The 23547-nt window shown below is 41.2% G+C and overlaps 1 protein-coding gene across 2 annotated transcripts in view; it reads right to left on the reverse strand.

Annotated features, from left to right (window-relative positions):
• The window catches only part of prkcbb (protein kinase C, beta b), a 187900-nt gene extending 166221 nt beyond the window's left edge, over nt 1-21679 (reverse strand). The window contains exons 1-2 of one of the 2 annotated variants that reach the window (XM_037544850.1): nt 21459-21679; nt 20059-20090 (exon numbers count right to left, since the gene is read on the reverse strand). In XM_037544850.1, coding sequence (XP_037400747.1) covers nt 20059-20090; nt 21459-21625 — 199 coding nt within the window. In that variant the 5' untranslated portion in view covers nt 21626-21679. The remainder of the gene's footprint in view (nt 1-20058; nt 20091-21458) is intronic. The other variant, XM_037544849.1, reaches the window with a different exon arrangement.
• Nucleotides 21680-23547: the final 1868 nt, after the last annotated feature.

The raw sequence follows: 23547 nt of genomic DNA on the forward strand, positions 1-23547 counted from the left end.
AGAAGCCGGCCGGGGTTTCTGGGTGTTGTTGATATATGGTTTTCACCTTGCATGGCAGAGTTTTAGCTTGCACTTGTAGATGGAGCGACGAACTGTGTTCACTGACAATGGTTTTCTGAAGTGTTCCTGAGCCCATGTGGTAATATCCGTTACAGAATGATGTCAGTTTTTAATGCAGTGTCGCCTGAGGGGTCACGGGCATTCAATGTTGGTTTTCTGCCTTGCCGCTTACATGCAGAGATTTCCCCACATTCTCTGAATCTTTTGATGATATTATGGACAGTAGATGATGAAATCCCTAAATTCCTTGCAATTGCATGTTGAGAAACATTGTTCTTAAACTGTTGGACTATTGCAGCTACATGCAGCTGTTCACAAAGTGGTGAACCTCGCCGCATCCTTGCTTGTGAACGACTGAGCCTTTCAGGGATGCTCCCTTTATACCCAATCATGACACTCACCTGTTTCCAATTAACACCTGTGGAATGTTCCAAACAGGTGTTTTTTGAGCATTCCTCAACTTTCCTAGTCTTTTGTTGCCCCTGTCCCAACTTCTTTGGAATGTGTTGCAGGCATCAAATTCAAAATGAGTGAATATTTGCAAAAAACAATGACGTTTATCCGTTTGAATCTTAAATATCTTGTCTTTGTAGTGTATTCAATTGAATATAGGTTGAAAGGGATTTGCAAATCATCGTATTCTGTTTTATTTATGTTTTACACAATGTCCCAACTTCATTGGAATTCCGGTTGTGGTAAAAATCCAGTATTACACCAATTTATATGACAATATTTTGCATTAATAACAAGAGCACTATGAATAAAAGCCCTTAAGACCTCTAAAGACTGACATCATTGTAAGAACTGAAAGCTCTATAGACTGATACTACCAAAGGTAAAATCCCTAAAGACTGACACTACTGAGAGGAAAAGCCCCAAAGATTGACATTATTAAAAGTAAAGCCCTAAAGACTGATACTACAAGAGCAAAAGCCCTAAACATGGTGCTAATAGTTAAAACCCTAAAGACTGGCAATACTTAGAATAAAAGCCCCAAAGACTGACACTACTAAGAGTAAAAGCCCTAAAGGCTGACATTGATAATAGTTAAAACCCTAAAGACAGGCAATACTTAGAATAAAAGCCCCAAAGACTGACACTTCTAGGAGTAAGAGCCCAAAAGACAGACACTACTAAGAGTAAAAGCCCTAAAAACTGAAAGTGCTGAAAGAGCTAAAACCATAAAGACCGGCAATACTAAGAATAAAAGCCCAAAGACTGACATTATTAAGAATAAAAGCCCTAAAGGCTGGTACTGCCATGAGTAAGAGCTGGACAGACTTAACATCTACAACTGATCTGACTTTTATGAACTGAAATTTATATCACAATATGTTCCACTATTATGATGATAATATGCAATCTAATGATATGGCAACTACTACTAATAATATATTTTTAAATGTATTGTTGTTTTTACTGATTAATTATTATAATTAGAACAGGTAGTATTTATGGAATGTAATGAGAATAATAGGGTTTATTATTATTGTTGTTGTTTTTGTTGTTGTTGTCATTAAACCAAACATCACTAGACAGTGTGCAAATAAAAAGCTTTCATTTTCTTCACTGTGTAAACATCAACATGTAATCTAGCAGATCTTCAGTTCACTTTAATGGGAGCAGATCTTCATCGTTTTCTCCTGCAGGTTCTCCTCCTTTCTCTGTTTGTATTATGCAATAAAGACTCGCTGAGTTTACCAAGTTTGTAGAAAGGTTTTTCGAGCTGATTCATCCAAAAGTTAACTTTAGCACCTTTTTATCCAACCAAATGCAACAAAGGAATGAAAAAATGAGCTGTAGGTAAAATAACAGTCCAAAGCACCACTGCCCAGCGCTGCACTTGTAAAGGAGAACGTTTTCGCTTTTACACCAGATCTGTTTAGTGGCATGAAGCAAAAATAGACTCGTTCAGTTTATGTTCTCACTGACAGGATGCTGATATAAAAGGCTCCACTGATAAAGATAAGATGGACTGCGTATGGCCGCCAGTAGATGTTGCTTTTTGATTCTACAGTGTTGATTTAAAGCTCCTCAGAAGTGGGACGTTCATGACATTTGGATAGATGTTACTATGGTTCAGTCCAGGACCCCTAATGAACCTTCTGGACCCCCTGAATGAGCTGATCTGCCTCAGGGTGACTGTAGACTGGCTCACCCAGTTGGTCCTTCACAAAAACTTTAATTCGGCCCGGATTCCTCTGAAAAACTTTATCTGTAAATCTGCTGCAGCACATTGCAAATTTTTTCAGAGGAATCCAAGCAGAGTCACCTCTGCCCTGTGGGGGGTCCTAATCATTGAAGAACATGGTAACAAAGTACACAAAGAACCAGATGGACTGTAACTGCAGAACCACAGAGCGAAACTACACAGTCAGTGGAGCTGATAATGTGGACAGTGAGTGTAGAAACAAAGAGGTGGACGAAGCACTCAGTGGATATCCAATAAAGACAGTGTTACTTGGAAAGAAGGCGAGGCTTCCACAAGTGTCTGATGGGCATTTTGACTAATATGATTTCAGTTTCAGTTCCTTTCTGGTTTTATTATCAGCAGGTTTTCTTATTGGTGGAATGCAAAATCATATTCAGTAGCAAACAAACAAGCAATCAGGTTGTCCAACTTTCACTGCAGAATTGCTCAAGAGGGAACGTGGGGAACTTCATTGTCTGTTTCTAAAGGACAGTGCTGGTGTGTCCAGTGGAGGTGGGCTGTAGGGGGTTTGTGGCTAACTCCACCATAAGGCTCCTGAAAGAGGTGGGTGTCGTAGGGCAAGCTCAGAAGAGAACCATCATAGAGCTTGCCACCACAGCTGAGAGAGGTAGTCACTGGCTGTGGCTTCGAAGAAAGGAAATGGCATGGGGGGCAAAGTCTCCACTCAGTTCCTATGCGACACACACCCAGGTCTGATCAGCCTGTGGTGGGCCTGCCACAGAGGAGGGTGTCTTATGTTAAATGGCCGAAACACCTAAAGATACTGGGGTACACAACTGACGATGTGTCATGTAGAGTAACATCACTGAGTGGTCCAAGCAAGGTCTCAACTGGAAAATGAACTACTTGGGATTGAAACATTTAGTCCTTTTGCGTAACTCTAAGGTTGTTTTATTATGCGCAAAATTAAGTTTTACTCAACTATTTTCTCTTATTATACTTATTTATGAGAACGAGGTATGTTTGGATTGGCTGCACTGTATTGAGACTCATTCAAAAAGTGATCCAGTCTGAAACACCCACTTAGTCTAAATTAGCAGGGCTAAACTGCCATAGACTGAATGGGTGGAGCTAAATTGCTGCAGATTGAAAGGTGGAGCTAAACTGCCATAGACTGAATGGGAGGAGCTAAACCACTATAGACTTAAAGGAGGGGCTAAACTGCTGTAGGCTGAATGAGTGGGGCTAAACTGCTGTAAACTGAGCGGGCGGGGCTAAACTACTGTAGGCTGAAAGGTGGGGCTAAACTGCTGTAGGCTGAATGGATGGAGCTAAACTGCTGTAGGCTGAATGGGTGAGGCTTAACTGCTGTAGTCTGAATGGTGGGACTAAACTGCTGTAGGCCGAGCGGCTGGAGCAAAACTGCTGTAGGCTGAATGGGTGGAGTGAAACTGCTGTAGGCTTAATTGGTGGAGCTAAACTGATGTAGGCTGAATGGGTGGGGCTAGGTTTCTTTATTCTGTAAAGCCCTGAACTGAGAGGTGTAGTGTTTGGTACTGAGACGGTGAGACGGTAATGAGAGCTCCGCTCCGTCCTCAGCTGTGATTTCTGGCCTATTTTATGAAGTGATAAAGTGAGGCTATCTAAGTGTAGATGTTTCCCTCAGGACGTTCTGCAGACACTCCTCCATCCCCCTTCCCACCCTGTCTCACCCCCCCACCCCCCACCCCGTCCCACTAACCTGCTTTAATCCTCCAGCACACCGACCTGCAGCTCCACATCAAACACACACTCCCAGTACATCAAACACACTCCAGTAGACCACACACAGCAGGGTTAAGGTCACAATGTCTGCTGAAGAGCTACAGAGCTAATAAGCTACAGAGCTACAGAGCAAAGAGCTATAGCACTAAAGAGCTAAACAGCTACAGCGCTAAACAGCTACTGAGCTGTAGCTTTTTTTTATTGTAGCTCTTTTGCACTGTAGCTCTTTAGCGCTGTAGCTCTTTATTGCTGTAGCTCTTCAGCGCTGTAGCGCTTTAGCTCTGTAGAGCTACAGTGCTGAACATAGATAACTTAGGCATTCTCCCCCAGAGCACAGCCGTCTCAGACCATTACTTAATCTCATACAAAATTCAGTTTAGTGGTAATGTGCATCCATCACCATGTTATCATGTCAAACGGACTATAACTTCATCCACAGCTGGCAACTTTATCAGAAACCTCCCGCAGTTATCAGCTTCTGTCAGCTGTCCATCTAACCCTACCGAGTTAGATATTATGTCCAAATTCCTAGAGGATACTCTTCAATCTACTTTAGATAGTGTAGCTCCATTAAAAAGTAAAATAGTACGGCAGAAAAAAATCGCCCCTTGGTATAACGATCACACTCGAGCTTTAAAACAGACTGCCAGACAACTAGAGCGAAAATGGCGTCTGACTAAATTAGAAGTGTTCCAGTCCGCCTGGAAGCAGAGTCTTATAGACGAGCTCTTATCGCAGCACGCTCAACTTATCTCTCCTCTCTCATAGAAAACAACAACAACAATCCTAGACTACTCTTTAGCACAATTTCTAAAATAACAGAGAACAAGACACTGAACCCCAGATGCCATCAGCCTATAGCAGCAATGATTTTATGAATTTCTTTAGTGATAAAATCGAAAAAATTAGACAGAAAATTCTGAACACACAATTAAACTCCACAAACCTGCTGTCTTCTAATCCCAGTCTAGACCCTGAGAATATTACAATCACTGCAGATAGGCTGGAATCGTTTACCTTAATTCAAGAAAATGAACTAGTTAAAACAGTTTCCTCTGCAAAACCATCTACCTGTATTTTGGACCCAGTTCCTACAGGTCTACTCAAGGAAATCTTACCAGAAATAACCAAGCCTATTCTGTCAATAATAAACTCCTCTCTTAGCCTTGGATACATCCCAAAAACTTTTAAATTTGCAGTAATTAGACCGCTGATTAAGAAAGCTAACCTCAATCCCTGTGAATTATCAAATTATAGACCTATCTCGAATCTCCCCTTTATATCTAAGAGCCTGGAAAAAGTGGTAGCAAAACAATTAAGCTCTTATTTACATAGGAATCATCTACATGAAAAAATTCAGTCTGGTTTTAGGCTACATCACAGTACAGAAACAGCTCTAGTAAAAATTGTAAATGATCTCCTGTCATTCTCAAGGAAATGTGTCTCTGCTAGTTCTCCTTGATCTTAGTGCAGCATTTGACACCATAGACCACTCTATCTTACTACATAGACTAGAAAACCTTGTAGGGGTAACAGGAACAGCTCTTTCCTGGTTCAAGTCCTACCTCACTGATCGCTATCGGTTTGTTAATGTAAAGGGTGAATCATCTGTCCTTGCAGGACAGGCTCTGTTTTAGGACCTATACTATTCAAAATATATATGCTACCATTAGGCTCCATTATCAGTAAACACGGCATAAATTTCCATTGCTATGCCAATGACACTCAGTTATATACATCAAGCAAACCGGGTGATAAAATTAAACTTATTAAACTTAAACTAAACAAATTAAACATCTGTTAAAAATCTTGGTGTTGTGATAGATGCTGATCTGTCCTTCGACGCACATATAACTAATACCACTAGAACAGCCTTCCTGCATCTCCGCAATATCGCTAAATTAAGAAATGCATTATCTCTACAGGGTGCGTCCTGCTATAAAAGACAGGAGGCTGAGCTGGAGGTGGCGGAGATGAAGATGCTGAGATTTTCGTTGGGAGTGACAAGAGCTGGACAAGATTAGAAATAAGCAGATCAGAGGGACAGTGAAGGTAGAGCAGTTTGGAGATAAAGCAAGAGAGGCCAGGTTGAGATGGTTTGGACATGTGTTTAGGAGGAATAGTGGATATACAGGGCAAAGAATGTTGGAGATGGAGCTGCTGGGTAGAAGGAGAAGAGGTAGACCTCAGAGAAGGTTTATGGATATAGTGAAAGTGGACATGGAGATGGTTGGTGTGAAAGTAGAGGAGGCAATGGATAGGGCAAGATGGAGGCAGATGATCCGCTGTGGCGACCCCTAAAGGGAGCAGCCGAAAGAAGAAGAAGATTATCTCTACAGTACGCAGAAAAATTAGTTCATGCATTTATTACCTCAAGGCTAGATTACTGTAATGCCCTGCTATCGGGATGTCCCAGCAAAAGCCTCAACAAGCTTCAGCTGGTCCAGAATGCTGCTGCCAGAGTCCTCAAAAGAACCAGAAAGTTCGACCATATCAGCCCAGTTTTATCAACCCTGCACTGGTTACCAGTTAAATTTCGCATTGATTATAAAATTCTATTATTGACCTATAAAGCTCTAAACAGACTCGCCCCTCAGTACCTGAGTGAGCTTCTCTCCTACTATGATCCATCACGCCTATTTAGATCACAATGTGCTGGCTTACTACTGGTACCTAGAATTAATAAAGTTAGATCGGGGGAGAGAGCTTTCTCATACAAAGCCCCTAGCTCTGGAATAATCTTCCTGTTAATGTTCGGGAATCAGACAGCCTCAGTTTTTAAGTCTAGGCTAAAAACTTACTTGTATAGTCAAGCCTTTGGTGATTAGTCTTCCCTGTCAGATCTAGACCTGCTGGAGTCTCTGCTGCTCTGCTATATTGTAATCTGTGGTCAGCCACTCTTTACAGAAGTGACTCTCTTTTTCCTTCCTTTCTCTGCAGAGTAGATCAGCTGCCCATCTTGTGCGTCTGATGCTGTTGCTTCTTCTGCCTTGACTGAGTTCCGCTGCTCACCAGCCTTCTGGACCAGCTTGACCACAACTGAGCTTCTTGCTTTACAACGCTGTGCAATCCTCACCCTCAGATCTTTTTTTTCCCACTTTGTACTATAATACTTCATACTAATAATGTTTGCTATCCGGTGTCGACCATAGGAGGATGGGTTCCCCTTCTGAGTCTTGGTTCCTCTCAAGGTTTCTTCCTCTTTTAGGCAGCTTTTCCTTGCCACCGTCGCTGCTGGCTTGTTCATGGGGGCTTGGACCCGGATTTTCTTTTCTTTTCTCTCTGTAATACTGATTGTCCTGTAAAGCTGCTTTGTGACAACACCTGTTGTAAAAAGCGCTATATAAATACATTTTGTTTGATTGCTGAAGAACTACAGCAATAAAGAGCTACAGCACCGAATAGCTACAATGTTGAAGAACTACAGCAATAAAGAGCTACAGCACTGAAGAGCTACAGCACTGAAGAACTACAGTAATAAAGAGCTACAGCACTGAAGAGCTACAATGTTGAAGAACTACAGCAATAAAGAGCTACAGAGCTGAAGAGCTACAGCGCTAAAGAACTACAGCAATAAAGAGCTACAGTGCTAAAGAGCTAAAGAGCTACAGCACTAAAGAGCTACAACTCTAAAGAGCTACAGAGCTGAAGAGCTAAAGAGCTACAGCAATAAAGAGCTACAGCGCTAAAGAGCTACAGAGCTGAAGAACTAAAGAGCTACAGCAATAAAGAGCTACAGCGCTAAAGAGCTACAGAGCTGAAGAACTACAGCGCTAAAGAGCTACAGCTGCCTGATGACTGAGATGCTGTTTTATGATAGTTTTGAAAACTTAAACTCCATTCATGGTGGAGGGATACATGCAGGGCACTGCGAGGCAAAATAGTCCCCAAACACAAATTATTTCAGATTTTCCACTATTTTCCATCATCAACATTCCATACTAACTCAGAAAACCCATGTAGGTTCGCTGGTGGGTTTGGATGGTAAATAAAATGTCTATATTTCTGTTGTAGTCATGGTGACCCCTGGTTCCTATCACCACCACTATAAAGACATTTCACACCAAACCACTCTGACTATGACTCTGTTCACAGTTCACACACAGAGTTTTGGGGGGTTTTGAAAGATGGGTGGAGTTCCCCTTTAAATGAATGTGATGGAATGGAGATTTTTGAGGGAGAGCTATAAAGGGAGCTTTATCGTCAGGCTGATCTGGCTCAGGGTGAACTGACCACTCACGCAGAGCGAGAGAGAAACTGCAGGATAAAAAGTGTTTCTCCTCTGTCAGGTTAGTGTAAAGGCTCTCAACAGCCCTCTGAAGGGCCCTATAATGTTATTACCCATAATCCCACAGTGCCGAGCGCCACTCCGCAGCTCTTTTTATTACTGTTCCTAAAGCCTCTCTCTCTTTACACTGGTTTTTGGCTGTATTTAAGAGCCTCTCAGCTCCCATCAGCCGCTGTGCACATTAGAGGGACACTAACTGAGCATCCACCTGAAGACTTTATTTGGAAGAGAGCGGGGGAAGGGGGGGGGGGGTGGTTCATTGTGAAAATGACATAAACTTAATTTCAGAGGAAGGATGTTCTCCCCTGAGCTACAGTGATTTTATTTACGATAAACAGTCATAATCTCCATTTAGAAACCGGTGGGGGTTGAAACACCCCTTAAACTGCTGTAGGCTGAGTGGGTGGAGCTAAACTACTGTAGGCTGAACAGGTGGGGCTAAACTGCTGTAGGGTGAGTGGGTGGAGCTAAACTGCTGTAGGCTAAATGGGTGGGGCTAAACTGCAGTAGGGTGAATGAACAGCTCATCGTATATATGTATAAATACTTTATGACATCACAAAAAGGTGAATTCTGTTTGTGCAGTTGGTCTCTGTATGAACTACAGACTGGACAGGACGCTATGTGAGTTTAAGAGCTCTGAGGAACGTTCTCAGAGGGTTCTTTTTCAAACTCACATGTACAACCCCAATTCCATTGAAGTTGGGACATTGTGTAAAACATAAATAAAAACAGAATACAATGATTTGCAAATCCTTTAGAACCTATATTCAATTGAATACACTACAAAGACAAGATATTTAATGTTCAAACAGATAAACTTTATTGTTTTTTGCAAATATTCACTCATTCATTCAATTTTGAATTTGATGCCTGCAACACATTCCAAAGAAGTTGGGACAGGGGCATGTTTACCACTGTGTTACATCACCTTTCCTTTTAACAACACTCAATAAGTGTTTGGGAACTGAGGACACTAATTATTGAAGCTTTGAAGGTGGAATTCTTTCCCATTCTTGCTTGATGTACAACTTCAGTTGCTCAACAGTCCGGGGTCTCTGTTGTCGTATTTTGCGCTTCATAATGTGCCACACATTTTCAATAGGAGACAGGTCTGGACTGCAGGCAGGCCAGTCTAGTATCCACACTCTTTTACTATGAAGCCATGCTGTTGTAACACGTGCAGAATGTGGCTTGGCATTGTCTTGCTGAAATAAGCAGGGACGTCCCTGAAAAAGACGTTGCTTGGATGGCAGCATATGTTGCTCCAAAACCTGTATGTACCTTTCAGCATTAATGGTGCCTTCACAGATGTGCAAGTTACCCATGCCATGGGCACTAGCACACCCCCATACCATCAGAGATGCTGGCTTTTGAACTTTGCGCTGATAACAATCCAGACAGTCCTTCTCCTCTTTGGCCCGGAGGACACGACGTCCATGATTTCCAAAAACAATTTGAAATGTGGACTCGTCAGCCCATAGGACACTTTTCCACTTTGCGTCAGTCCATCTCAGATGAGCTCGGGCCCAGAGAAGCCGGCGGCGTTTCTGGGTGTTGTTGATATATGGCTTTCGCTTTGCATGGCAGAGTTTTAGCTTGCACTTGTAGATGGTGCAACGAACTGTGTTCACTGACAATGATTTTCTGTACAGTGCCTGAGCCCATGTGGTAATATCCATTACAGAATGTTGTCAGTTTTTAATGCAGTGACACCTGAGGGATCGAAGGTCACGGGCATTCGATGTTGGTTTTCTGCCTTGTCGCTTACTTGCAGAGATTTCTCCAGATTCTCTGAATCTTTTGATGATATTATGGACTGTAGATGATGAAATCCCTAAATTCCTTGCAATTGCGCATTGAGAAACATTGTTCTCAACAATGTTGTTCACAAAGTGGTGAACCTCGCCGCATCCTTGCTTGTGAACGACTGAGCCTTTCAGGGATGCTCCCTTTATACCCAATCATGACACTCACATGTTTCCAGTTAACCTGCTCACCTGTGGAATGTTCCAAAGAGGTGTTTTTTGAGCATTCCTCAACTTTCCTAGTCTTTTGTTGCCCCTGTCCCAACTTCTTTGGAATGTGTTGCAGGCATCAAATTCAAAATGAGTGAATATTTGCAAAAAACAATAAAGTTTATCTGTTTGAACTTTAAATATCTTGTCTTTGTAGTGTATTCAGTAGAATATAGATTGAAAAGGATTTGCAAATCATCGTATTCTGTTTTTATTTATGTTTTACACAACGTCCCAACTTCATTGGAATTGGGGTTGTACATCTGGAATGACGGGACCTAAATTCATGCCTTTCAAATCAAACTCAGCCTCAAAGAAATTCCTCACTCACAATTCCTGCTGTCCCCACTGACCTTACAGAAGCCCCCAAAACTCAGTGTATCCCACTGAAAGAGATTTTCAATGCACAGAGGGTTCTTCATGCAAAGCTGCAGAAGAATACACTATGGTTTACAGAATCATGTTTTGTAAAGGAGGTGTGAGAGTGTGAATAACTTTTTAAAGTTTAAAGATCCTCAACATGTTCTAATAAGGACCCTCATATTGCTGAAGAACATTTCTGTTATATTATATTTTATTACATTATATTATATTGTAATATAGTATATTATATTATATTATTACACTGTATTATATTATATTATATCCCTATATGTATTATATTATATATATGGACCGACAACCTGTCCAGGGTGCATTCTGCCTTTCACCCGATGACTGCTGGGATAGGCTCCAGCACCCCTTGTGACCCAGAAGGAGAAGGGGCTAAGTTTTTGTGTGTATGTAATATTATATTATATTATATTATATTATATTATATTATATTATATTATATTATATTATATTTTTGGTGTATTTCAGTTTGACATAATTTGAAAATACTTGTTGTCCGTTTTATTGTCTGTAAATTTTATAATGAATGGCTTAAAAGAAATTTTCGAAAATTACTTTGAAAAAATTCTTGTTCCACTGACTTACATTAAAAGTACAGTATGTTTTTCCTTCTCCTGTAAAGTTAACATTTTGGAGATACAACATTTTCTTCCGAAAACCACATTATATTACATTATATCATATTAGATTAGATTAGATTAGATTAGATTAGATTAGATTGTACGATCATTACAGACTCTCACAGTAACTGATGTTGATGGTATTTCACTGTATTAAACCGTATATCTGCACTATTTTATCATAAAGGTAGAGAAAGTCTAGAAACGCTGAGTGTGACAGGCATGAGGCCCAGAGAGTTAAAGGCTTTAAGTCTTTAGAAGGTTCTTCTCACTCACAGACATGTTCTTTAGGGAAACAAAAGTGGTCTTTCTTCAGAGTTATAATACAGTCCTCTACACTGAGACTCACTGAGCACAGTTTAAACTTACTAACACCGGGAAATAAGAGAAAAGCAGCAGAACCAGAAGAGCCTCACCATGGAGACAGAGAGAGAGAGAGAGAGACAGAGAGAGAGGGAGAGAGAGGGACACAGAGAGACACAGAAAGAGAGACAGAGAGAGAGATAGCGAGAGAGAGAGGGAGAAAAAGGGAGAGAGAGGGAGACAGAGAGAGAGAGAGACAGAGAGAGAGAGAAAGAGAGACAGAGAGAGAGACAGTTATTTAACACTTAATCTTTAATTAATTAATATATATTTTTATGTATATTTTCAATGTTTATTTATTCTATAAAAGGAGACAGGGAGGAGAGATGGAAACAGAGGGGGGGGGGCAGAGAGAGGGAGTCAGAGAAAGAGAGAGAAAGACAGAGAGAGACAGAGAGAGAGAGAACGAGAGAGGGAGAAAAAGGGAGAGAGAGGGAGACAGAGAGAGAGAGAGAGAGAGAGAGAGAGAGAGAGACAAGAGAGACAGAGAGAGAGGGAGAAAAAGGGAGAGAGAGGGAGACAGAGAGAGAGAGAGAGAGAGAGACAGAGAGAGGGAGTCAGAGAAAGAGAGAGAGTCAGAGAAAGAGAGAGAGAGACAGAGAGAGAGGGAGAAAAAGGGAGAGAGAGAGGGAGACAGAGAGAGAGAGAAGGAGACAGAGAGAGAGAGAGAAAGAGAGAGAGAAAGAGAGAGGAAGAGAGAGAAGGAGAGAGAGAGAGAGAGAGAGAGAAACAGAGAGAGGGAGGGAGAGAGACAGAGAGAGAGGGAGACAGAGAGAGAGAGAGAGAGAGAGAGAGAGAGAAGGGAGACAGAGGGAGACAGAGAGAGAGAGAAAGACAAGGAGATAGAGAGAGAAAGGGAGAGAGACAGAGAGAGAGAGAGAGAAAGGGAGAGAGAGGGAGACAGAGAGAGGGAGAGAGAGAGGGAGAGAGAGACAGAGAGAGGGAGTCAGAGAAAGAGAGAGAGACAGAGAGAGAGGGAGAAAAAGGGAGAGAGAGGGAGACAGAGAGAGAGAGAGGGAGACAGAGAGAGAGAGAGAGAGAGAGAGAGAGACAGAGAGAGGGAGTCAGAGAAAGAGAGAGAGAAAGACAGAGAGAGACAGAGAGGGAGAGAGATAGAGAGAGGGAGTCAGAGAAAGAGAGTGAGAGTCAGAGAAAGAGAGAGAGAGAGACAGAGAGAGGGAGAAAAAGGAAGAGAGAGGGAGACAGAGAGAGAGAAAGAGAGAGAGAGAAAGAGAGAGGAAGAGAGAGAAGGAGAGAGAGAGAAACAGAGAGAGGGAGGGAGAGAGACAGAGAGAGAGAAAAGGGAGACAGAGGGAGACAGAGAGAGAGAGAAAGACAAGGAGATAGAGAGAGAAAGGAAGAGAGACAGAGAGAGAGGGAGAGAGACAGAGAGAGAGGGAGAGAGAGAGAGAGACACAGAGAGAGAGAGACAACGAGAGACAGAGAGAGAGAGAGGGAGACAGAGAGAGACAGAAAGAGTGAGGCTCTGCTGGAGCTCGGTGTCTGAGTGAATTCCTGAGCGAATCGAGTCTTGAACACCTTTAAACGCTGTTTTCACCTTTAAAGCTGCTCTAAGGATCTGTAGCTGGAGGTAAATGTCAGTGTATGAGTAAGAGTTTAACACATCGATCTGACGGAGCTGATTCACCTGCATCCATTCTGGAATGAATAGAATCGTTTCTGATCAATTACAGTAACATTCAGTGCAGTTTGATCTTATTTTTCACACAAAAATAAAAATAATCTGGCTGTTTTTAATGTGATTTAGATCCCACTGTTATGTAAACAGTCCCTCCATTTACATTCCTAAAGTCTGAATCGAATCAAAATCATCTGATCATCTGAATGATGGTAAGATCAGAGATTTACTCTCCTTCCATTTTGTCCAAAACACACTGACCCGTCACTCTCCAGCAAACCCAAACGTTCTGATGTTGACTGTGAGGTTTACACTGTTCTGCTACAAAAACAAAACAAACAGCATGAACCACAGCAGGAAGAACAGACGTCCTACCACACACTGCACACCAGCCGACAGCGCTGCCAGTTACTTCACTCTGGAGGAAGTTGAACTACAGCTGAGCCACCCAGGAAATCTAGTCTGGGTCACTAAAGTTACTTAAAATAGGTCTAACTACTTAGTAAAAGACTTCAATTGACTGTACATGAGATACAAAATTCTAATAAAATATTATAATACAAAAAAGCTACATGCCAACAAAAAATGCGACTTAAATGGCAATTAAATTCACTACAAAAAGTGCCTTAATAACTAAGTCTTCACAGTAGGCCTACATGTTGAATCTCCTGCATACTGGACATTTGAGTCGTCTCTCTCTCTGTCTCTCTCTCTCTCTCTCTCTGTCTCTCTCGTTGTCTTTCTCTCTCTCTCTCTCTCTCTCTCTCTCTCTCTCTCAAAGGTCTGATCCTACAGGCGTTTCTGTTCTTGCCAGCACTGAAAAGCCCCTCACTGGTGGGGACTACAGCGGTGAAGATTACAAATTTTCAGCAGAGATAAGATCCCAGTCAGTGAAAACGTATCAAGGGTCTTCACAGTTTGTAGTTTCAGTAGTTCACTGCACAAAAACAGCAAAAAAGGTCAACTCAAATCACTAAGCAGATATGACTGTAGCTCAACTGCCAGCAAGCTAGTGGCAAATGTAGATAACTACTAGTTTAATTACTGAATTACTAATTAAATTACTTAATTTACTAGTTCAACATTGCGTCCCACCACACATCTGGGTTTACTTTAGTTTGCTGAAGACGTTTGGGATTTATAAAGGTTTGTTTAAGAATAATGTGGGTTTGTTAGAGAAGGTTTGTTTGTTGGAGAGGGTTTGAGTTTGTTGGAGAAGGTTTGGGTTTGTTGGAAAAGATTTGAGTTTGTTGGAGAAGGTTTGGATTTGTTGGAAAAGATTTGAGTTTGTTGGAGAAGGTTTGGGTTTGTTGGAAAAGATTTGAGTTTGTTGGAGAAGGTTTGGGTTTGTTGGAAAAGATTTGAGTTTCTTGGGGAAAGTGTGAGTTTGTTGGAGAAGGTTTGGGTTTGTTAGAGAATTTTTGAGTTTGTTGGACATTGTTGAAAACAATTCTGGATCTTAAGGTTTTCTGGAAAGCATTCTGGAGTTCTTGATGTTTGCTGGGGAATATTTAGGACCGTTGTGATTGGCTAGATAATGTTTGGGCTTGTTAGGGTTTGTTTAAGTTTATTTGAGAACATTTTCCTTAGCTGAAGAAGGTTCAGGGTTTTTTGAGAATGTTTGGTTGTTAAAAAAAATATTATTTTGGGGATGTTTCTGAAGACATTTCTGTTTTTTGGGATTTGCTGAAGAACATTACAAGTTTGCTTGGTTTTGTTGGAGGACACTGAGTCGGTGAGCTCTGGGCTTTGGGCATTAAGCATTTCATTTTTCAGAGAGCAAATATTTTTCTGATGAAGAAAAGCGGAGCCGGTGGAGCATGTTTGGGTGCTGCTGCATTAGTTCTGCACGGCTGACCTTTCATTTAACTTTAAAAGACACAGAGATCTGAGCTGAGAGTGAGCAGCTTCAGACAGCCAGGGAACCGACCTCGTGAGGAATTTCTCTTTACATCAGCTACAGACCAGCTCTCAGAGAGAGGAGCGACTTCAGCAGATAGACCAATGAAAACTGAGTCAGCAGCACAGTGTTTGGAGATGATCCAGAGTTCAGGTCCAGCCCTGATCAACCACATCTGCTCTAAACCAGCTGTGACTGTCAAGAGGGTCTTGGATGAGGGTTCTGAGGTTTGGAGCTAGAGAATATCCTCAGCAGGATGGTAGATCTCTGAAAGGATGGCTGGTCACCGCTGCTTTAAGAGGAACGTTTCTGAGTGGAGGATATGTGGATGGTGCAAACACCAAAAGCTCTGAGAGCGTTTCAGATTCAGACCTTGAATCCAGTTTCCAATCCTGGATTTTGAAATTGCTGGTAGAAGCAAAACCAGACAGCCAGTCAATTACATTAACACCAACAACCAGAACCCGGAAACTGGGATCAAGTTATGAAGATTAAGACTCTACTTTTTGAAGTGCAGGGTGCTCATGAACTAACCCAGCATTACCTGGTACTACACATTTCACTGTTTTACTGATTTAACTCACAACGAGCTCATTAAAAAATGCAGATTGAGATATTATCAAGAAAACATCAAAGCACACAGAACAGAGTTTAATATAAAAGTAAGACAAGGACTTAACACAGTCCATTCCACCTTAACACAGTCCATCCCACCTTATCATAATCCATACCACCTTAACGCAGTCCATTCCACTTTGACACAGTCCATCCCACCTTATCACAGTCCATACCACCTTAACACAAATCCATTCCACCTTAGCTCAGTCCATTATACCTTAACACAGTCCATCTCACCTCAACAGTCCATTATACCTTAACACATTCCATCTCACCTTGACACAGTCCATCTCACATTAACACATTCCATTATACCTTAACACAATCTATTCCATTATAACACAGTCCGTTCCACTTTAAAACAGTCCATTCCACCATAACACAATCCATTCCATCTTAACACAAATCCATTCCATCTTAACACAGTCCATTATACCTTAACACAGTCCATCTCACCTTAACACATTCCATTATACCTTAACACAATCTATTCCATTATAACACAGTCCGTTCCACTTTAAAACAGTCCATTCCACCATAACACAATCCATTCCATCTTAACACAAATCCATTCCATCTTAACACAGTCCATTATACCTTAACACAGTCCATCTCACCTTAACACATTCCATTATACCTTAACACAATCTATTCCATTATAACACAGTCCGTTCCACTTTAACACAGTCCATTCCACCATAACACAATCCATTCCATCTTAACACAAATCCATTCCATCTTAACACAGTCCATTATACCTTAACACAGTCCATCTCACCTTAACACATTCCATTATACCTTAACACAATCTATTCCATTATAACACAGTCCGTTCCACTTTAACACAGTCCATTCCAACATAACACAATCCATTCCACCTTAACACAGTATGTAAACAAATAGAATATGTAAATTTAAAAAAAAATTCAGTGTTTTATTAATTGAGTTTGTGTTGTTCCCTGAGTACTTTAATATTGATTATTAAAATATGATTTGCTGTGTATATGTAATACATTAAGATGTAAATGTAAAATACTGTTAATATAAATGTAACATTTATGACTGTAATGTGCTGTATGAGCTATTGTTGCATATGAATTATTAATATTACAACTGCTTTTGCACAGCAGAGTAAAGCCTTCATTATTCTCCAGCACTGAATCATAACGCCTGCGCCTGTTATTAGAACGAGTTCTCGCCCCTGAGGAGCTAAAATGGAGCGGAGAGCCGTCGGGAAACCACAGCAGCTTTAAAGTGATACTTTAGTCTGAAATCTAATTTACCCAATTTTACATCAAACACATTGACTCCACGCGTGTTGAGACACAAACACTGAAGGCAGCTTTCTGCTCCCCAGCTTCATAAAGGGAATTCTCTGTTCCACCTTAAATGGAGCAGCAGTTTCATGCTAACTGGAGAACAGGAAGCTAACTCTGCTAACACTTTTGATTCAAGTGAGCGATGATTGAGGCATGCAATGCTAATTGGAGGATTTTCTTTCTTAGCTGTCTTTGCCTTGTAGCTCAAAACTAAAGACCTCAAACATGTCTGAGCTTATCAACAACACCTGAGGAGCATAATTACATGATTTGCATATCATTTGCAAAGGACAATTTACCCTAATACAATTTACACAAAGGCCACCCTAATTAATGCCAATGTTTGAAAAGTGAACCAATAAAAGGAAAGTATTCAGTTGTTTTACGAGCCAATGGTTGCCCTCAAAAGCTGAGTTTGGGGTCGAGCACTGGGGTCGAGCACCCCCTACTGGACAGGGCAGAAATAGCTTTACAGCGTTAAAATTTCAAGAATAAACTGTAAAATAAACCAAATGTTACAGTTTTTCAGCTTATCAAGTGATGTGAGTGTCTAGTATTACTGTATTACCACAGTAAAGTAAATGAACTGTGCTTCATATTTTTACAGAATCTTAAAATAGAAGCAGCACTTGTTTTTATCATTGTGTACATAAAACATAAGTACATGTATTTCAATACAAAGACAGCAGTGCACAGTTAACCACTGTTATATGACTGACAGTGTATTACATTTTCTTCTTTTTCTTCCTGAGATACCATAGCAACCAATTAACAACACTTTAGCAACCACATGGGATATTATAGCAACTGAATAGCAACACCCTGAAAACCATCTGGGACGCCATAGCAACCATCTAGCAACACCCTAGACACCACCTGGGATACCATGGCAATCAATTAACAACAGTTTAGCAACCACCTTAAATACCATAGTAACTGTTTGGCAGTACTCTAGCAACCGCCTGCTCTCTTACAAAACATGGTTCTACAAGGGTTCCTTAGTAAAGGCAATGGTTCTGTATAGAACAATGAGCACTCAAAGAATTACTCACATGGCTAAATGGTGAAATGGTTCTTCAGACTGATGGAGAATGTGCTGTATATGCTTCTATATAGAATCTTTCTGAAAATGGTTCTACAAAGGGTTCTGCTATTGTTACAAGCTTGACATTGTAACAAAAGTAGAACCCTTTTTGGTGCTTCACAGAACCATATACAAAACATTCTCCATCAATCTGAAGAACCATTTCACCATTTAGGCATGAGTGTTCATAGTTCTATATAGTACTTCTGTCTTTACTGAAGAACCCTCGTAGAACCGTCTTTATTAAGAGAGGGTTAAGCTTAAGCTGCAGACTTCAGTTTTCTGCAGGAAATTTTCTATTTATTACTGTTGCTGCTGATATTATTGATGATATTGATGTTTTGATCATTTCACTGTTAAAATAATCTGCTCATATTTACAAACACACGACTAGCTCACCTGAGCTGGTCAGGCGGGGGATGAAAACGGTTAATCTGACCATAATGAGGGTCAGCGTGTGTGTAACAGAATCTGATCCTGTGTGAGAAACTCAAACAGTGTGAGTGAGCGAAGCGTTCTCTTTCAAAATGAATGAGCCGGTCAGCGTGTGAAACAGACACTCTAATTAACCAGCGCAGGGCGAGTCGTCTTCGGCTCTCTGAGGACCCAACGTTCCTCGGGACGGGCAGATAACACGACTGCTTTGCACGAGCGAGTGTCCTTGTGCTGCCCCTCACTGTGGAATGTCCTGTTTTCTCCACAAACCAACTAAAGAGCAGAAGGATCACTGTCGGGTCACTGAGGTCAGATTAGGGTTCAGGTGCAGCTACAGTAACGAGAATTCCCCACAAGTATAGCTACACCAACATGTGTGTGTGAAGAGTCACACACGGCACTGCAGACACTAAACATGCTAACAGCTACCTACTGCACAAATACGTGATAAAACCCTGCCTTCAGTTTCTGGAGCTTCTGCACTCACACAATACAAATAATGTTACTGAAATATAAAAAACTATTAGTACTTTCTGATGAGGCTTATTTTTGTAGATTCATGTAGTATGATGTGCTGCTTTATAAATGGAAACCCAACTTTCATTAGGGCCAAATTTGAGCAATTAATCAAGAATAATCACCGAATAATCTGAATAATCACAAAAATAGTGCAATTAGTTGCAAACAACTTCAAAAAATCTGAACAATTGTGATTAACTACACTATAAAATGTGTTTAATTGAGATAAACTACATCAAAGTAGTGTACTTAATTACAACTGCCTAAACAAATATGCAATTAACTGTACAAAATAATGTGATGTTTGCAAATCTATAGACAATAACGTAATCGCAATGGAAACACAAAAAGCGTGATTCATTGCGATTAACTGTACGTAACTGTACTGCAATTTCCCCCTGGGATCAATAAAGGAATCTGAATCTGAAAACAATCAGAGCACTTGCAACCAACTACGCAAACAATGCAATTAACTACAATGTGATTAATCACAACTAACGACACAAAACAGTGTGATTAATTGTAGTTAACTGCAAAAACAAGGCGATTAATTGTGATTAATCGTTTTCAGAGGTCAGTGTTACATCAAAATCAAAATATGTATATATTATAATTAACACTGTAAACTGACTAAAAATGATTCATCAAAATATATCGCCTTGTTCTGTGTAATTAACTATGATTAATCACACTTTTATACACATATTATATGCAAAGTATTTACATAACCATGTTTCTGATGAGAGTCTCTCGTTTGAGAGGCTTTACAGATCATTATCTGAGCGTGTTTGAGCGGGAACCCCCACCCCAAACCCCTGTTATCAGTTCATCTACAGAACTCATCACTTATTCAGCTCATCGGGGCAGTTGGGGGCGGCGCTCCTACCTTGACACTGAAATCCTTGTTTCCCGAAACCCCTGCAGAACAAACAAGCACACAGAGCGTTAGAGGAACTTTGTTTACTGGCTTGTTTACTCATTTATTTGTTTATTCGCACCTGAGTGTGGGTTATTCTCACAAACTCGACAAACACCGGGACTAAAACTTGACGTTTGATGATTTATTAACTGATTTTCTGTGATATTTTCTAATTGAAGTGAATTCTCTTTACCACACTAAGATCTGAATATCATCTGATCAGGATTTATTAATATACCAGATATCAGAATCATACCAGTGAGTGTTCAGGCGATGCTGAGTTTCTGCAGTGAAACATCTGAGTTTATTCATTTCAGTGCGTTTATAACTCACTACACTGATAAACTCCACAGCTGTCTGTAATTATTATACAGGATTCAGTCTTAATTTATACATTATCTAAATGTTTACATGAAAAATATCAGTTATCAGCCTCACAGTAACAGTCAACCCATCCTGCATCCCTGTTAAACAACGCCTGATTTCTCTGTAAACAGCAGCAGGAGAGACTGATCTGAAGTCAAAGGAACCCAAACAGACAGTGATTTTGGAGCTTTTCATCACTAAATCTGCTCAGTGAGTAACAGTGTGAGCGGAAAGGCCAACGGGCAGATTTCAGATCAGCCGAGATTGGAACGGAGACACAAGACTTCATTCTAACGTATTCACTCTTATATGGCTCTTTTAGGGTTCTTTAGTAAATCCAAGGATTCTGGAGGAGGGTGATGGAGAATATTGCTGCTGTCGGAACAAAATCTCATATTTCCAAAACGGTAACTTTACAGGAGAAGGAAAAAATCATTTTCAATGTAAGTCAATGGAACCAGAATTTTTTGGCCATTTATTGTGGTCCATCTTTCACTAAATTTGAAGGCCAACATGCATTTTCAAATTATGTCAAAGACTGAAAATCTACAAAAATGGAGATACAAGGTTTTGTTTCCGACAACAGCGATATGCTACATAGCACCAAGGGTTCTGCTGTAGTTACAATGCCAAGCTTGTAACAACAGTAGAACAGTTTTCAGTTCTATCTAGAACAATTTCACTGTGCAAAAATTTAAGCATGAATTGGATCTATGTAGAACTCATGAAACCATTACCCTTACTAAAGAACACCTGAAGAAGCTTATATATATATATATATATATATATATATATATATATATATATATATATATATATATAATGTACAGAGTATTTTTTCTGGTTGCTGCTCGTTTGTCTTCCTCTGAACTTCACACTGTTGTTGTTTCACTTCCTCAGTTTATTCGCAGCGTAAACATCAAAGTTCAAACAGTTGAAAGGGTAATATTCTCGCTGATAATAAATCAGTAACCGCTGATCGATGTGAGCGTTGATCTCACCAGATGAAGTCCGTGCAGTGGCTGCAGAAGGTCGGCTGCTTGAAGAAGCGCGCGATGAACTTGTGGTCCTTCACTTCATGCACGTTCTTCTGCCTCAGGGCTCCCTGGCGCGCGAAGCCCCGCGCCCGCTGCTCTCCGTCGCTGCCGCTCTGCGCGAGATCCGCCATCCTCACAGCCTCCTCGCGCCGACACCGCTGCCGCTTCTGCTGCGCGCGACGCGGAACAGCACCACACACGACGCTCAAGGACACGCCCACTACCATCACGCGGCACTTCGGTCACGCCCACCAACACCAGTACAGTGTGCTACTACTACACCTACTGATAGAGGGGGGCGAATAATTACAGCAGCTTTCCGCTAGTTATTAATTATTACTTTATAATCCGTTTGATCAGGTCATCACTGATTTTTTTTCTTTGGGGGGGGGGGCGTAGATTGAGGGGGCTCTATAACACGAACTACCCCCACTTTCAGCTCTGAGCTCCACTTATGACGTCAAACTCATTACTATATTTGGCTCTCAGTAGCTGCCTGATCAGGTAACAGGAAGCTAACTGGCTAACAGATTACAGCTACAACAATAAAAGACAGACTTCAAGTTTAGCCTGTAAATAAAGACTTACTTTAAAAATGAGACACACAAAGTAAAGAATCTTCCTTAAATGCCTTAAAGTTTTCCAGCTAAACCTCTGCATTTAAACTAGAGCTAAGATTAAAGTGGTGCTAAACTGCTGTAGGTTGAATGGGTGGAGCTAAATTGCTGCAGGCTGAATGGGCAGGCTAAACTGCTGTAGTTTGAATGGGTGGAGCTAAACTGCTGTAGGCTGAATGGGTGGGGCTAAACTGCTGTAGGCTGAATGGGTGAAGCTAAATTACTGTAGGCTGAATGAGTGGAGCTAAATTACTGTAGGCTGAATGGGTGGGGCTAAACTGCTGTAGGCTGAATGGGTGGGGCTAAACTACTGTAGACTGAATGGGTGGGGCTAAACTGCTGTAGGCTGAATGGGTGGGGCTAAATTACTGTAGGCTGAATGAGTGGAGCTAAATTGCTATAGGCTGAATGGGTGGGGCTAAACTGCTGTAGGCTGAATGAGTGGAGCTAAATTCCTGCAGGCTGAATAGGTGGAGCTAAATTACTGTAGGCTGAATGGGTGGAGTTAAATTGCTATAGGCTGTATGGGTGGGGCTAAACTGCTGTAGGTTGAATGGGTGGAGCTAAATTGCTGCAGGCTGAATGGGCAGGCTAAACTGCTGTAGGCTGAATGGGTGGGAGTAAACTGTTGCAGGCTGAAAGGGTGGAGCTAAATTACTGTAGGCTGAATGGATGGGCCTAAACTGCCATAGGCTTAATGGGTGGAGCTGAACTGCTCTAGGCTGAATGGGTGGGGCTAAACTGCTGTAGTTTGAATGGGTGGAGCTAAACCTCTGTAGGCTGAATGGTCGGGGCTAAGCAACTGTAGGCTGATTGGGCGGGGCTTAACTGAGGTGAGGCTGAGAGTCTCACTGCAGCAGATAATCAGTATGACAGAGCCCAGATTAGACGGTGACAGCGCGGACCACCTCAGCGGGGGGACCACCACAGTGACTTCATTAAAGAAGTTTGAGGTGGGTTAAATGTAAACTCAGCAAACAGTGAAGCAGTAAAGCAGTAAAACACAGTTCAATTCACACTTCAGTGACCCACACACATATTCATATCTGCCTCTCCTTATTGAAACGCAGAGCAGCTACATGTCGGATCAGTCAAATCAGGTCAGTGAATAGCTCAAGATCATCTCTGCTGCTCTAACGACTCTCTGAGGATTAATGATGAATATTTAAGATGGGTTAAGAATAAACTCCAGCTTTTAACCTGTCAGTGGCTGTGAGTGTGATGAGCTATCGGAGCGTATCAGCAGTGTGTGTGTGTGTGTGTGTGTGTGAGCTGCAGTTCCCTCTGGTTAACACCACAAAACTTCCTGTGTTAAACTGAGAGAAGCACCACAAGCACTTCCGCCTGTCTTTATTAACTCTCTAAAAAAGTATTTACATTTTAAAATCTGTTTATTTACTGTTTTATTTGCTTTATTGTACTGGAGGTATAATGAT

Source organism: Pygocentrus nattereri, chromosome 14, assembly GCF_015220715.1.
Source record: "Pygocentrus nattereri isolate fPygNat1 chromosome 14, fPygNat1.pri, whole genome shotgun sequence".
NCBI classification, from domain to species: Eukaryota; Metazoa; Chordata; class Actinopteri; order Characiformes; family Serrasalmidae; genus Pygocentrus; species Pygocentrus nattereri.